General features: G+C 39.5%; 1 protein-coding gene across 1 annotated transcript in view; it reads left to right on the top strand.

Annotated features, from left to right (window-relative positions):
* Positions 1-17,409, top strand: part of lrp1bb (low density lipoprotein receptor-related protein 1Bb) — a 512,409-nt gene that overhangs the window by 332,888 nt on the left and 162,112 nt on the right. Inside the window, exon 32 of the mRNA XM_072445180.1 lies at positions 6,896-7,045. Within this exon, the coding sequence (XP_072301281.1) occupies positions 6,896-7,045 (150 nt within the window). The remainder of the gene's footprint in view (positions 1-6,895; positions 7,046-17,409) is intronic.

The raw sequence follows: 17,409 nt of genomic DNA, 5'->3' as shown, positions 1-17,409 counted from the left end.
AATCATAGCGGCGCAGACGGCCGTACTTCTGCCTTTTTCAGGAGAAATACAGACTATTTTGTGTTTCAAAAACCTGCACACAATGGCACTTTGTACATTTGTGGAGGAGAAAGAGGGAAACTGTGCTTTTCTCAACACTGGATTTAACACAATTTAGACTTTTCTGCTTCTTCTGCTGTTGTGGCACTTGGACCAGGAGAGTCGGTCCAGGTTTGCATCAGTGGTGGAAAGTAACAAAGTACCATTTTTAGGTATCTATTTCTAACTAAGTAAAAAGTGTACGCAAATTTCACATACTTTTTTACTGATACTTCATTACATTTGAGAGCAGGTAACTGTACTTTCTACTCCACTACTTTTTTGGAAGAAGTCTGAAAAGTAAAAAGTACTTAGGTCTGGCTTGGCTTTGAGGAACCAAGACATTGAGAAATTGATTGATTCAAAGTCAAAGAAATATTATCAAGATCAACACATTTCACGCTATATAGTAAAATACTTTTACATTTTAACCTAAAAGTTACATATTAAACATGTACTTCAATACTTTTACTTATGTCTATTTAAGATGTGTTTTTTACTTAAGTATTTCTGTATCTGGACTTTTACTTAACTAAAAAAATAGAGACCTTCCACCACTGGTTTACATCTGTTCTGTCCTTATATACATTTATTATGTATTTATTTTGTGGCTAATACATACAATGTGTTAAAAAAAAATATTGTGTATAAGGCCTTAGTTATGTTATTACTTGGTTTACGGATCCGCCGCACTTAGATTATTGATTTATACAATATAAATATATATATATATATTTTTTATAAAGTACCTGCGACAATGCAAAATAGCGTTAAATGAAATATAAAAAGCGGTATTAAGTCATATGATAAGAGCGCGTGAAGCAATTTTTTCAATATATTTCATTTAAAAATCCATAAACCAAGTAATAAAATAACTGCGGCTTAAATGAGAGAACACTTTTTATAAGATAGTGTGAAGAAAAACTTTGCAAACCACATCTTGTCACTATGACTTGAGGTTGTACACTTATTCCGTCTGGAGTCCTCTAAACACATCACGGTTAAATATACGTGTTGGCAATGCAAACGTGTCAGCGGTTACACAGTGGTAAATGACAGTGTTTGGAAACTTTCTTATGCATTTCATCAACGAGGCAGTTTAAAGTGACAGGAGATGTGTTTACATTCAGATTCAGACTTCTGGAGCTTTACGCGTCGGCTCTAAGTGCAGGGATCGAGTCAGTCAGCGCAGTAGATGTATCTCAGCGGTTTGAGCACTCGTCTGGTTCAAGTTCAGTCCTCGTGTCCTTTGTTTTCCCCATGAATAGTTATTCTGGGAAACTTTCAATGGAAATAAATTTGTTGGAAAGATTATCTAACAAATAAATGCATTTACCATTTTATACCATATGAAATACTTACTTACTTACTTACTGAAAGATACAGCTTGTTAATTTAATTTTACACAATTCACACCAAATGTATCACTATGTGCTCCCTACTATCCTGCTTCCGAAGAGTGCACACGCTTTTTTGCTCGCTCTGCTTGCTATCGCTGCTTTCCTTATTTATTTTGCTTTTTAATCAGTTTTTGTCTTCCAAACATTTTTGCTTTAGACTTTTTCAAGTAAACCAAGGATTTTAAGAACATTTTTCCAGTTTTAACGACATATCTGACGCCAGCGACATGTCCGGGAGAAGAAAGGAGAAAGACTGTGAATGCTGTCGGAAATATCAACAAGAAATTAATGAGCTGAAAACACGGATATTTGTTTTGGAATCTGAAAAAGTTCTTCACGATACCATTCCTGTGTCTACCGATGGTAAGAAGAGCACACTTTTTACAAGAAAAACTGCTACTTTCAACCTAAACCGCAGTGACTCTGTGTCGTTTCCAAAACTGTCTAAAAACCAGAAAGACCAGGCTGTTTCTTGGAACAAACTTGGAGCAAAGCCTAAACGATACAAAGATAACGTGAAGTCACCTAAAATACAGCTCACCAACAGATTTTTACCACTTTCAGAGATGGAATTAAATGAAAAAAGGAAAGATGACGTGGTCAAAATACAGCGAGGAGGATCTGTGCCAGGAGCCAAGGTCACGAAGATTGTTTTAGTTGGGGACGGCGCGATAAGTCACGTGACGCATGAAAAGATAAACACACATTCTTTTCCAAGCGCCACTGTTTCTGAGATAACGTCACTCCTTCCAAATATTATGGCTAAGCATGGAGGAGCTAAACAGCTGATTGTGCACGTGGGTGCAGTGGACATGTGGCGGGAACAGACTGAAGTTTTGAAAAAAGACTTCTTGAAGTTATTCGACGTGCTTGATAAAATGGAAATCAAAACATTCATAAGTGGACCTCTTCCAAACATCGACAGGAGGATAAACAAGTTTAGCCGGCTTCTTCAGCTGAACACATGGCTGTCCAAAGAGTGTACCCCTAGAGGACTACACTACATTGAGAACTTCTATCTATTCTGGAAACGAGAGGACCTGTTTAAGAGAAATGGCCCCCACCTATGCAGAGGTGGAGTGAGGGTGCCGACAGAGAACCTGCTCCACGCTCTGAGGCATTGGACTGGGCCTGGACAGGGTCCTGAGCAGATAGTTAGAGAAGAGAGGAATGAGAGAAGAATTCCTGCTCCATCAGCCAGAGACCGAGCCAATGTTTCAACATCAAAAGCACCACAACCTCAGCCTCCACCAAAGGATTCATCAGCAGCTGCTCCACCACCACCAGCAAAGGATTCAGCTCCAGCTGCTCCACATTCACCTCCACCGCCTCCAGCAAAGGAACAATCTTCAAAGGCCTTGGACCCATCTTTGACAAGCCCAACAACATCCCTGTCATCGCCCCTGCCTTCACACCAGCCCTGGGTTCCCCCTGCAACATCTACTCCCACTAAAGATTCATCATTCTCCTTCTCATCTCCACTCTCACCCATGGGCCTTCCCAGCCATTTTGAAAGTCTGATCAAATCAGGCATTAAGATGGCTCCACTCACGCCCAATATAGCAAGGGCTATGTCAATAAGTATCAACTCTTCCCTGCACAAGCTGACTACACCAACAAAAGCCCAACCACCCATCCCCCCTCGCCTCTCACCTGGTCCCAAACTCTCCTTAACTACAAAAGCCCCACCACCCATCCAACCTCGCCTTTCTCCCATAGCTAGGATGCACTGGGTCTCAGCGTTGCCGGGAATTATTGTCACATTAAAAATCAAACCAACCCGGGGCCCTATGTAAAAAGAGCCCCCCCTAGTGCTATTTCTGTAGTCACATCATCACACAGATGGAAAAACAAAATGCGAGCCAGGCCCAATCTGAGTAATGTGATTCATATTCCCTGTGAAAAGATAAAGCCCAGTCCCACTGAAACTAGTCTGAAACTTGCTGTGCTAAATGTCAGATCCTTATGTAACAAATCTCTCTTAATTAATAATTTTATTTCTTCTTATAATCTTGATTTTATGTTTTTAACTGAAACATGGCTTGACAAAAACACAGGAAATGTAGTTCTGATAGAATCTGCTCCACCCAACTTTAAGTTTGAATCTGAAACACGAGAAAACAAAAAGGGGGGTGGAGTCTGTGCTGTCTTTAGAGATGAAATAATTACCCGCAGGTTGTCTTTTGGGGTGTTTTCATCATTTGAGTATGTATCCTTTAAAATGGAGCTAAAACGGTCTCCATCCATTCTCTTCATTGTTTTATACAAGCCTCCCCAGCACTGCCAACGTTTTATTGATGATTTTACTGAGATGCTTTCAGTCATATGCACAGACTTTGATGGTTTGGTCATTACAGGTGATTTCAATGTGCATGTTGATAATATTTGTGACAGAAACGCTAAAGAGCTTGATGCTGTCCTTGAAACCTTCAGTCTTACTCAGCATGTGAGAGGCCCCACCCACAGCAAAGGACACACTCTAGATCTCATAATTACAAAGGGGGTAAATATTTCAAATGTTAATGTGATCGATGTTGCTCTGTCTGATCATTTCTGTGTCTTCTTTGACATGTCTGTTTCTCCCAAACCTCCGGTTGGTCCTGCAGTTGTTCAGAGGAGACACATAAGTGATGGCACAGGTGCACTGTTTATGGAAATGATACACTTTGAAAATGTCTCATGTTCTAATGTAAATGATTTGTTGAACTCTGTTACATCTAGTGTTTTGAATGTTCTGGACACCATCGCCCCTATAAAGGCTAAAATAGTTAAAAATAAGCAGAAGGCGCCGTGGAGAAATGATGATTCGGTCAGGGCACAGAAAAGGGAGTGCCGCAGGGCCGAACGGAAATGGCGCAAGTCAAAGCTCCAGGTTCAAAAAGAGATTTACAAAGAAAAGCTGAACATGTACAACCTAATCTTATGTAGAACTAGGGAAAGATATTTTTCTGAAATAATTGGAAGCTGCAGTAACAACTCGCGTGTCCTGTTTGCCACAGTAAACAGATTAACAAACCCTCCAGCTCAGCTGCCGTTAGAACTCATTTCCACATCCAAGTGTAATGAGTTTGCATTATTCTTTAATGACAAAGTTCAGGGCATTAAAAATGCTATAAATCCCAGTAGTTCATCTACATGCTGCCTTGATGTGTTACCCACCAGATTTCTAAAGTCTGTGCTGAACAGTTTGTTAGCACCATTCACTCACATAGTTAACATGTCGCTTCAATCTGGAACATTCCCAATGTCTTTGAAAACTGCGGTCATAAAGCCTCTCCTAAAGAAGAGCAGTCTTGATGCCGCAGTACTGAGTCATTACCGGCCCATCTCTAATCTGCCATTTTGGGGAAAAGTCCTTGAAAAGGTTGTTTACCAACAGCTCACAGATTTCCTCTTAATAAACAACTCATTTGATGTTTTTCAGTCAGGTTTTAGACCTCATCACAGCACTGAGACTGCTCTTGTCAAGGTGACAAATGACATCCGCCTGAACACTGACACGGGCAAAGCCTCAGTCTTAATTCTGTTAGATCTGAGTGCTGCTTTTGACACTGTCGATCATGGGATCCTCTTACAGAGACTAGAGGACTGGGTGGGCATCACTGGCACTGCCCTAAACTGGTTAAGGTCCTATCTGGAAGACAGGAAATACTTTGTTGAAATTGGTAGCTGTGTCTCAGACCACATGACCCTGACCTGTGGAGTGCCCCAAGGGTCAGTCCTGGGTCCCCTTCTGTTCAACCTCTACATGCTGCCGTTGGGTCAGTTGATACGCAGTGAAAATGTGTCCTATCACAATTATGCAGACGACACTCAGATCTATGTTTCACTATCGGCAGGTGACTATGGGCCAGTAGATTCACTCTGTCACTGCATCCAACAGATCAGTTTGTGGATGCAAAACAACTTTCTCCAACTGAACTCAGACAAGACTGAAATAATCGTTTTTGGCCCACAGAAACAAAGAGAAAGTGTTAGCGGTCACCTCCAGAGTCTCGCTCTAAAACCTACAAACCAAGTTAGAAATCTGGGGGTAATAATGGACTCAGACTTGAACTTTAATAGCCACGTCAAATCAATAACATCAGCAGCTTTTTACCATCTAAAAAACATTGCCAAAATAAAAAATATAGTGTTAAAACCAGATTTAGAGAGACTTATCCATGCGTTTGTCTCCAGTAGATTAGACTACTGTAACGGCCTGCTCACTGGCCTCTCCAAACGAGCTGTAAAACAGCTGCAGTACATCCAGAACGCTGCTGCTCGGGTCCTGACTAGAACCAGGAAGTATGATCACATTAGTCCTGTTCTCAGGTCTCTGCACTGGCTCCCTGTGGCTCAGAGAATAGACTTTAAAGCAGCTCTGCTTGTGTACAAGTCTCTCCATGGCCTAGCACCAAAGTACATCTTGGATATGTTAGTGCCATATGAACCATCTCGGACTCTGAGGACCTCAGGGACCGGCCTCCTGCTGGTGCCCAGAGTCAGGACAAAACATGGGGAATCTGCGTTTCAGTTTTATGCAGCTAAAACCTGGAACAGTCTTCCTGAAGATGTGAGACAGGCTTCTACTCTGACAATGTTCAAATCTAAGCTAAAAACAGTTTTGTTTAGCTGCGCATATGACTGAAACATTTTTTTCTTTGCACTCTTCTCTTTTGTTTGTGATTTTATTAGTTTAGAAAATCAGTTGGATTGATAATTTTTAATTTAGTTAATTTTATTATATATCTGTTTCTGTAATTTCTTTGTGATTTGAATGCATTTTTCCTGCTTTGTGAAGCACTTTGAATTGCCTTGTGTATGAAATGTGCTCTACAAATAAACTTGCCTTGCCTTGCCTTGCCTAAACACACCATAATCAACCTTTACTGACAAGATAACATAGAAACATAGCCAGATAGAACTTAAAAACTTACAATGGAGCTAACGGAAGCAATAATTATCGTATTTTTCACACTATAAGGCTCACCGGATTGTAATGAATGGTCTATTTTCAATCATTTTTCATATATAAGGCTCACCTGACAATAAGGCGCGTTAGCGAAACAAAACGTGTACCACACAACATCGCTTCGAGGTCAGTAAACACAACCAGAATGAATTCATATGTAATCTGGATCATAAGGCGCATTGTCGTTTTTTGATTGAAATTAAAGTGCGCCTTATAGTGCGGAAAATAAGTTATTAAAAAAAGAAAGAAAGAAAGAAGAAAATGGAGAAAGAAGAAGAAAAAAATTTCATCCAAGTTACAAAGATACATTCAATAACTTATACAATACGGCAAATGTTTTCGACAGTTGCTGATGATTGATAACTTTTGTTGATTTTCGCCTCTCAAATCAAACTAAACCTGACTCATTCTCCTGTGTCCCTGTCCGTCTTTTCTCTTCCCGCTCTGCCCTGCTTCCTCTCAGGTCTGTCCATTGACTTTGCCGCCAACAAGCTGTACTGGATCAGCTCGGCCAACGGCACTATCAACCGGTGCAATCTGGACGGGGGCGGCCTTGAAGTGCTCGAGTCCATGAAGAGGGACTTAGCCCGTGGCAGCGCTCTGGCCGTGATGGGTGAGTGTGGGATGGAGAGGGCGGAGGAGGGCAAGGGCTTTGGTCAGGAGGCGCTTGTCCCAAAGGCTGTCGTGGATTAGCTCGCACGTTTTCCACAATTAACCGGCAAAGTGGCCCCGGTAGAATGGAGCCATATTTTGTGCTTTGTCGAGTTCTTCTGCTTTTGGTTCTCGTTGGGACTTTAGCGTTGGATGTCTATATCGTATTTTCTGGACTATAAGTTGCATCTTTTTTCATAGTTTTGGCCGGGGTGCAACTTATACTTATATTTATACTTATACTTACTTATATACTTATACTCCGGAGCGACTTCTATGTGATATTATTTGTTACTTTCACACTTGCAACCACACTTCATACTCCAGTGCAACTTATATATGTTTTATTGTTCTCTATTTTGCATTTTTTGGCTGGTGCAACTTATACTTATATTTATACTTATATACTCATACTCCGGAGCGACTTATATGTGATATTATTTGTTATTTTCACACTTGCAACCGCATTTTATACTCCAGTGCGACTCTATTATGCATTTTTTGGCTGGTGCGACTTACACTCCGGTGCAACTTATAGTCCATAAAATACAGTAATACTATTTGTGTATTAGCTGTTGTAGTAGCATCTGTTTTAGCTTCTTTCTTGTTTTTGGTTTTTGAGAGTGAACGTTATTGATCGAACGTTTGAAAGCATAAAAAGCGTCCGTAGAGATGAATTAGCCGAAACAATATAATAAAGTAAACAAAAGAGCCATGGAAGCAACCCCATTCATTTCTTTTAAAAACATCTATCGCACTCTAGCGTCAGATTACTTTTATGTCAATTGGGTAGTTAGCATCTTAAACCCTCCAGTGGTTTAACATTAGACTTTGGACGCAGATTGTGGCGAAGCAATCCCGTCTTTTGCTATTTATTTTTATATATTTTTTGATTGTCTTGTCCCCCTTGTTTCTGAAGCGTGTGATTTATTAGCGGCGCTGTGTCCGTGACGTCCGAGTGCTGATGGAGAGCAGAGCAGAGGCTTGTCACGAGTGCACCTGATTGCCTCTGAGGATTAGTCCACGAGTGTAGTACCGGGATTACGGGTTTAACCGTTTAAGTGGCCATGTTTAGTCCATGGGGAGAAAAAAAAGAAAAGAAAATATGTGTGAAGTGTGAGCTGGGGCGCAGGATAATTAAAAGGCAGGGCAGCCGGTGATTGATGATTGATTTTTGCCGCACGTTCGGTAATGGAGGATGTTCATTAAGTGTTGATTCTTTTTGCTATCGCCGCTTGATCTGATGTGCCGCGCCATCCGTCATTGTGGAGGGTCATTTTAAGGCGCCGAGACATCTCAAGTCAACACGAGATAAACAGTCCAATCTCACGTTTGTACTAATGATGTACTTACACTTTCTGTCTACAGTGAGAGTGGGCTTTAGTTGTAATCGATACATCTATAACATTCCCCATAGAGTTCAGAGAGTTCTACGTGGAGAGCAGGTAGAAATGTTTTGGAGCAGGTTTAACAGGAAAGATAAGTTATATATATATTAACATGAAAAGAGGTGGGTGTATTTACATGGCCAGAAAAACATCAGGGTAATGCTTTAAAACGAGGCTCCTTAGTAAACTATTTATAATGCGTTAATAAGCAATCGTTATTTGTACTTATAAGGTATTTACTTGCGTTTATCACTTGGTTTTTGAACACAGCTAGTATATATAACTAGTTCTTATCAACACCTTTTAAACCTTATTTTTAAACATAATAAAGATCAGAAAACTACAATAATTAGTTGGGCCATAATCCTCGTTTGGTCGATTAATCGGTTGATGGTGTCTTAGTCGACCAAAATGTGTACAAGTTATTTTATTTAGATTAAACGCAATGGCAAAAAGGAGATATGGAGTCAGTTAGAGTGAATCGTGACTTTAATCTAATTTATATATATGTATTTAATTTATAAATACAGTCTTTACTCGTGCGTTTCTGTATAAATAGGTGTTTTTGCATGAACTCCTGTGAGAGATACTTGTAGTCAGCTAATTGGTCGTTAGAGTCTATGCTTAGTCGCCCCAATAATCAGATGATTAGATTGATTTTCAGTTTGTGGTTACATGCCAAAGAGATGTGTTAATTAGCAGATTTTTAGAGTAACTGTTGTATTTTGAAGATAAAGTACAATGAATTTTAAAATAACTTTTACATTACATTTTCGTCTTTGCCACATTAGTTTACACTTTTTTTGCACCATTTTCCTCGTCAAAACCTGCATAGATTTGAACAATTGAAATAATTACTCACATATCACAACTGTTTACATGACATGTGAATAATTTGATAACTCCAGAAAGTACGAGTGCATGTAAACGTAACATAAATACGCTCAATATACATTTTTCAGATATTTGCTGTACAATTTGATAAGCATTTTCCACAAGAACTAAGGCTTTTTGAGGATGATACTAACATTAAGCTTTTGAGTCGGCCGGTAGACAATTTTGTTACTATGCTGAAAAGTTGCACTGTCAATAACTCATCCGAAAGCGCCTGAAAATCACAAAGCCTCAGACGTGGGGGGGACACAGTGAGATTTCTTTGTGACTGAAGTTTTACTGAGGCAAAGAAATGTGCTGGATTGTGTTTAAAATGACACAGGTCACACTGACACTGGCCCAGAAGCAGATTTCATTTGTTCATGATCAAAGCGATATTGGAACCTGGGTGACTTCCTGCTGTAGCCGTAAACTGTCCCAGAGTTACACCTTAAACTTCGGTTCGATCAATGTATTCAAATTGTTCATTGGTACGGTCCGGGTAAAATGAATGTCACTAAATACGTCTTTGCACTTGTTTGGTCCGTTCAGGTTCAAAGTTTTGTGAAGTTGTCGACAACATACAGCAGGTTATAGTTATAGTATCCATACAGGCTGGAAATAAGGTAAAATGTAGATAATATTGTGAATGTTGATATTATCTAAATTCAAAATGGCTAAATTTCATCATTGAGTATTGAGTAATTTTACATTTGTCTGATAATTACACATCAACTAATACACTTAAATATATCTTTTAACATTATTTCTGGTGGATTGACATAATATTGTCTGAATATCGTTATCGCAATACTATTAACTATACATTTCAAGGTGTTTAATATTGTCTGTATCGCCAAACCCTATTTATCCTTTAGAAATAATATTAGAAATCTTCTGTAAAGTGTTCTTGTGTTAAAAAAAAAATCCTTGAATCTATATGATTTTTTAACACACCAACATACACAGACAAAACATCGTTTTACTTCATTCCAGATCTGAAATGATCAATTGTCTCATTCCACACTGTTTTGGTCCTGACAACTGGGACGCTTCCCAGAGAGCTATGGAAATGGCATTGTGCCTTTGCCAAAAGCGCTAATGAGAACCCTCCGCACATAATGAACATGGGGCTTTTGGCTCAAGCATAGTGTGTGTGTGTGTGTGTGCGTGTATTTGCGTGTGTGTGTGTGTGCGTGCGTGCGTGTGTGTGCGTGCGTGCGTGTATTTGCGTGTGTGTGTATGTGTGCGTGTGCATGAGTGTATGTGTATTAGTGTGTGTGTGTGTGTGTGTGTGTGTGTGTGCGCGTGCGTGCGTGAGTGTGTGTGTGTGTGTGTGCATGAGTGTATGTGTATTAGTGTGTGTGTGAGTGTGTGTGTGCACGCGTGCGTGCGTGTGTGTGCGTGTATTTGCGTGTGTGTGCGTGTGTGTGCGTGAGTGTGTGTGTATGAGTGTGTGCGTGCGTGCGTGCGTGTGTGTGCGTGTGTGTATGTGCGTGCATGAGTGTATGTGTATGAGTGTGTGCGTGTGTGTGTGTTTGCGTGCGTGCGTGTGTGTATGTTTGTGTGTGTGTGTGTGTGTTTGCGTGCGTGTGTGTATGTGTGTGCGTGTGTGTGTGTGTGTGTATGTGCGTGCATGAGTGTATGTGTATGAGTGTGTGTGTGTGTGTGTGTTTGCGTGCGTGCGTGTGTGTATGTTTGTGTGCGTGTGTGTGTGTTTGCGTGCGTGTGTGTATGTGTGTTTCAACTAAAGAGTAATTTTCATTTTTATACGGAAAATAAATTAAAATTGAAATTGTTTGTCAGGGTGATACTTTCAGCTGCCGGAGCATGTTATTAATCAGTGCAAGTTTTTTGTTCTGAGAAAAAAATGCAAAGGGGTTTAATTACATTGTTAGAAGGCACTAGGGGCTTGATTAAAAAGAATATGTTAGAAATCATATATGTATTGTATACATCATGATTTGGGTCATAATTGAAATCATATTTGTATAAAACTATTATTTTACTGTCAAAAGTTAACCTGTGGACAAACCTATTATCTTTATCATAATTTGCACGACCCTAAAGTGTTGCTCTTTCGTTAGCGTTTAGCATGTAGCAACTTCTAAACCCGTTCATTAGTATTCATTCTATAGAAATGCCACGTCGTGCAGATTTGACTATAAGAGGTTTTCTTTGTTCCTTGTGGAGATTGAGACTTCATTATTATATTTCCGAAATGAGAGCCAGGAGCCAAGGTGACACAGATTAATGGTCTGCTTTCTGAATAGTAGCAGGTACAACACAACAGTGAATTGATGTCCCCCGCAATGCTATCAATCACAATTAATGACATTTTCTTATCTGCAGGAAATTGTTGAATGATGAAATGAACAGGTCTAAGCTGTACATTGTGACACTAGATATATTTACTGCTGTTTTTTTTTTATCTGGGGCTTTCCACCTTGAAATCAGAGTAGAAGTCATAGGAGTACAAGTTGGAATAATAAAAGGATTAATCGTATCTGAATGAGTAATGGTGAAAAAAGCTTGTTGTTTGTACAAAATCACTGCTAATGTTGTGTGAAAGAGAGAGCTGTGCATTTCCATCCACTGTAAAATTGCATGTTAAAATTGGCCTTTGTGTCCATCAATTTAAGTTTACTCTTAAGTGTTTCCAAGAAAATAAGATAATGGACAATGTGACTGTGTCTTGTCAACAAACTAACACTTCTTCTGCATTTAGGTACTTGGCCAAAGCTAAACAAATGTATAAATGTTCATAAAGTCCACACATCAGTTCATGTCTGCTTGTACAAAGTTTGTGTAACGTTAGCTTGGAAGGTCACCTGATGTATAACCTTTACCACAATAAATACTCCAGTCACTGCATCAGGTGTGTTACTTTAATTTAAAGTTTGTTTTTTGACCCAGAGAGGGACTAAAAACAGAGAGACAAGGACTTTATTCTTAAATCTCTCCAATGTGAGACTAAAGGCAGCGCTCAATAAATACAGCAACAACAATACAGCAAGTTTGTGACTAAGTTAAAGTCAAAGTAATGACCAAAAATGATTGATCAAAATGATTTCCTATTAAGTTGAAGGTGTAGATTTGTGTCATTAATAGTACAATCAGACACTACATAGACGTTGCAAGTAAGCCAGTAAACCAGTTCTGGTTTGGTTCTGGTTTGAGTCCTGTTTTGTCCTGAAAGACTTGGTTTGGTCCTGATTTAGTCCTGGTCTAGTCCAGGTTTTGTTTTTGGACACAGTTTTGATGTGTGTAACTATGAATTTCAATTTCAATGTGCTTTAAATTATTCTTTGCTAATTCTTTACTTCTTTACCTAAACTAAAAATGTAATCCAGAACAGAATACAAAAAACTTTATCACATGGAAACGGCACTTTTTTCTTCTTATATCTCATATAAATACAGATATTGCATTGCTTTATGACTTTGTATATAATTTGATTTACTTGGAAATAGAGTTAATCATTGCAAAACAACAAATGATAAAGTGAATCTATACAATCTATTTTCTACAGTCATTTAAAAGTGATTATTGCAAGGTCTATTTCCATGATCTCCATAATTATAATGTAGATGTAAAGTGTGATTAACAATTCTATCAGCGCGTGAACTGTTATGTACTATATTTAGGTCTACATGGTGAATTGTGCCAACGATCTTTCATCAAAGCACTATTTCTTTCTCGCCATCGCGCCCTAAAAGGTTCGCGTCCTCACAGCGGCCTGGAGTTTGCTTCTGAAGTGAAAACCGCGCCCCGGCTTTCATGTGTTATTTGAGGGAATCCGCCTGAACGAGCATTTGTCTAACAATGCTGTGCCTTGTGTTGCGCTGATGGTTTGGATCGATTTGTTGGTTGTGTTTGAAGTGGTGAAGGTTAAAGGAAAAGTGGGATTAGGTACAAACCGGGCTCAGTTTCATCAGGATCTGTAGGCTCCACACCGCGGGGAATCCAGGGCTATAATACACACAAAAGTAAGCCAGACTAATGCGCCAAACAGCTGAGGAGTGCGTTACGGGATATTAAGTGAGTGCTGTTAAAAACACTACACTATTGTTAGGCCACAGTTATTTTATTACTTGGTTTACGGATCCGCCGCACTTAGATTGTTGATTTCTACAATATAAATAAAATCAATTATTATCTTTTTTTTTTTTTATAAGGTACCACCGACAAGGCAAAATAGTATTAAATTAAATATAAAAAGCGGTATTTAGTCAAAAGATAAGAGCGCGTGAAGCAATTTTTCGTCAAAATCCTGAGGGGGTGAGAGACGGAGCGGGTCTGTCCCTGCGCGCGGTCCCGGGAGAGCGTGTGAAGACGCATGCGCCCGTTTCCTTGTCTGCTACGCTAACTCCTTTATATCGCAAATACACATTTTAAACCCGTTTACCACATTTTCTCCTGCGTGTTTTACCGTGACTAAAGCTGCACACTTAGAAGCGTCTGTTCTACCGATGCAAAACACGCTAAATCTACTGTTACACGCTCCTGCGCGTCGCGTCTCCCCCCCCTCCTCCCGTGGTGTATTTTGGGAAAACCCGGAAAAAAAATCTTTTGAAATTGAAATTATATTTATATTTCGCCCGCCTATTCAATATATTTCATTTAAAAATCCGTAAACCAAGTAATAGAATAACTGCGGCCTTACGGTGGTAAGTAACTGATTACATTTTAAACCTGTACCGAGCAAAATTCTAGCCATGCAATTGTAATTAGCTACATTTACAATCATAGGAGTTACCGAGTGCTGTCCCACCACCGTATCTGCTTCGTTTTATTAGGGCTGAGCGATTAATTGCGTTTGCCATTACATCCTGGTATTACAAAATGCGATTGTGTAATTGCTGAGGCGTGCGGTTATGGCCCTGCATTTGGAGGAACGGTAAACGAAGCCGCTTCATTGTCGTTCTGCTCCATCTGAGGCCTTCTGCGTGTTTGTTCTTCACTTTTCTCTGTGTGATCGAGCTGATGTGGGGAAAATATCAACCTTCATAACGCTGCCACTGCGAAGGATTTAGGCTTTCGCAGAAGACACACTGAACACAATATCAGGCCGAGACCTCGCCCTGAGCCTCGGTGCACTCCTTTGCTCCTCCCTCACTTTTCTTAATAAAAAAAGTCGCTCTGCCAATGTTTCTGCTTTGGTGATTTGGGAATTTGACAAATGGTTGTAGCGTGTGCATTTATATTGCTTCATTTTGCCCATTATTCCATTTACTGGTTAGTGGGACTCCCCTGCAATTAGGATTTTTTGAAAACCCTTCTTTCTGCACATACAAACACATCGCCTGCTCTGATTGGCCAGAGGCTCCAGGAATATGTTATATTCAGTTTAACACAGTTTATTGCTCTATAATGCTTTTTCACAAGGACCACCCAACAACTATGGGATATGAAAGAATGTTTATTGATAATAGTGATGATGGATGGATGATGGCTCTGTCAGAACCCCCTCTTTAGATGGTGATGTGTTAAGGTGAAGATGATAGAGACATTGGGTGGGGTTGAGAGAGCAGAGACAACAAGAGATGCTGGGATTGGCCTGTCTAAATAGGGCTTCTGGGTAATTAGAGGTGTGGTTAAAGAGTGGAGGCGTGGTTGCTGGAGGAGTAGGAGGTTGAGGCGTGGTCCAGCTCCTGAACCTCACTCAATGATTAACATTGTCAACTACATTAAAATTGTGTTCAAAAGTAACTAGAAACCACTACATTATTAGCCATGTAACTGAGTACAACTGTACTTTTACTTTTTCCACCTCTTCACTATATCTAATCACAAATTACAATGTACACAATAGGATACATTTCAAGAAAATCAAATGTATTTCAATTGGGAGAGACTAAAGGTGCGTTTCCTGGTCCTGGTTTGCCTCTGGTTTGAGGCAAATTTAGTGGCGATTTAATCCTGTTTAAATCCTTACTTAATCTGGTTTTGTTCCAGTTTAGTTCTAAATTCACCTGTATACTCCCAATTTTAACATGTGCGTGTGTGAATCTTTAGTGACCACTTAGTGACCACACCTACCATCATGTTTATGACTCTGACCTGTAAATTATATCACATCTTTACATAGTGAACACAATATACACGGTAGAATATTGCACAAACAACCATATCACATTTAAATTATTGTTTATTAAAAAGATAAACTTAGTCAATAAAGCGATAAACTAGATCAACTTTGCAGTGAAGGAGCAGATTTGATTTGTTAGGGACAAAAATATATGCTTTGCCTTTGTCTAATTTCTCAATTCATATACTGTACAATGGTTTATAGTTCTGGTTTAGGATTTGACTGAGTTGAGAGATAACTGCAATCTAACTTCAAATTTGCCATTTGTAGTTGTGCAAAGAGTGGGTGAATGGGTTACATCAGGACATTATTTAAACTTACATTTAACGGTACTTTTGTGTTGCTTCAAAAGGCCACTTTCCGTACTGTGCAGCTCCAAACATTTGTCAAAACTCACAATTGTCCGTCAACTTTGAAAAGCGAACGGATTGAAATCGATAGAAATGACATTCTGTTTGATGAACACGCTTCATTGTGTTAAAAAGAAATCATTTGTCCACTTTTGTCCTTTTTTCACCTCCTTTTGTCAGCGGTTTTGAAAAAAAAAAAAAAAAAAAGCCCTGTAATGACGGCACTGTTGGTGACACATGGTTCGATCTGCTTGGGGCCCGAGGCGGTGTGGCAGTAATTGGATTGGCTTTGGGAAAAGGTGAAAGCTTCTATTTAGGAGGTGCGGGCGATCCATCAGGCACGACTCGCACTGAATCAAAGCAGCGGTTCAGGTGGAAATTGAATATGATGTGGCACTGGCCAGCAATCACAGCTAGCCCGCTCTCCTTAGGCATCAAATTAACACCGGGTGCAAAGCTAATCTAGGTTAGCATGCCCCCGGGGGTCGGCGCCTTTGTAAATGACATGTCTGCTGTCATTTCGGCTCTCGGGAATGCGTGTGATTCTGAGGAAATGAGTTTTACATTGTTTTAAAGGGTGACATGGAACTCAGGGCTATCGTGAATGTGGGAATTGGTCCTGTCTGAGCGCATGCATGTGGGAATAAGTAGAAAAAACAACCTTTGGAAATTGAAACTGATGACACAAAATGGGCCATAATGGTTTCAGTCGGAGCTGGGCAGCCAGGACTCAAATCAATTGGGCCATTATTATTACTTATTTGCCATACAAATGCTTTTCAAGGACTGTCTTTCAAACTCAGATGAGATATTGTACAAAGAATGCGTTATTGGCAGCATAATAGGGCTTTTGATGATTGAAAATAAATTGCGTTTGGTCCGTATTGTCATCACATCTGCCCAGTTACTAATGCAAACCTTAAGCTGTGAAGTACAAATCTTTAACAATTCATGATAAGTGACAGGGGATAAGAATATTCAAGGTCTCAGAATACAATTTAAATTATTGGACTTTATGTGTTCCTTTTCACTTTGCATATCCAAGTTCTGTTCCTAATTCTTACATTCAGACAAGATATAGTATTTGAAAAAAGGGCCTCAAACATTTGAAGTGATAAATGATTACTTGCAGAAAAAAGTATGGGTTTAAATATACATGAATATTTATAAGATGGCATTGAGTGTCATCATCAACAAACTCTTTATTTTCTTTAATTATTTTAACTAAGCTGGTCTAATTCCACAATTAACTGTTAGCAATGTGTTATTTGTTATAGATTTTTCAAAAGCCATAAGTAAGTATAATTCATGCATTTTTAGATTATACTGAGTCATGTCATATTTACAGTGTCTTTCTTCTTTTAATAACATTGTATTGCAATCGAAGGTATATATGTTTGACTGGTACTATTTAATGAAATCCGTATCCAAAAAGCATGTAAATCCTAATGCGTGTGATGGCTGGTGCGGGATGGTGATCCGAGTGTTCCGAAGGCCTGGTACATTACGTTGTGTTCGTCTCGATGTTGCATAACCTTTATAACTTGTGGAATTGTTTTAAAAAAAAGTTTCCTTGCTTCTCTATTATGCAGACGTGTGAGACGACCTGTGAAACGGGTGGGAG

Source organism: Eucyclogobius newberryi, unplaced genomic scaffold (assembly GCF_026437365.1).
Source record: "Eucyclogobius newberryi isolate DKJ021-1_F unplaced genomic scaffold, fEucNew1.0.hap1 SCAF_14, whole genome shotgun sequence".
NCBI classification, from domain to species: domain Eukaryota; kingdom Metazoa; phylum Chordata; class Actinopteri; order Gobiiformes; family Gobiidae; genus Eucyclogobius; species Eucyclogobius newberryi.
The sequence above is the reverse complement of the archived record's forward strand: the minus strand, read 5'-3'. Positions and strand labels throughout refer to the sequence as shown.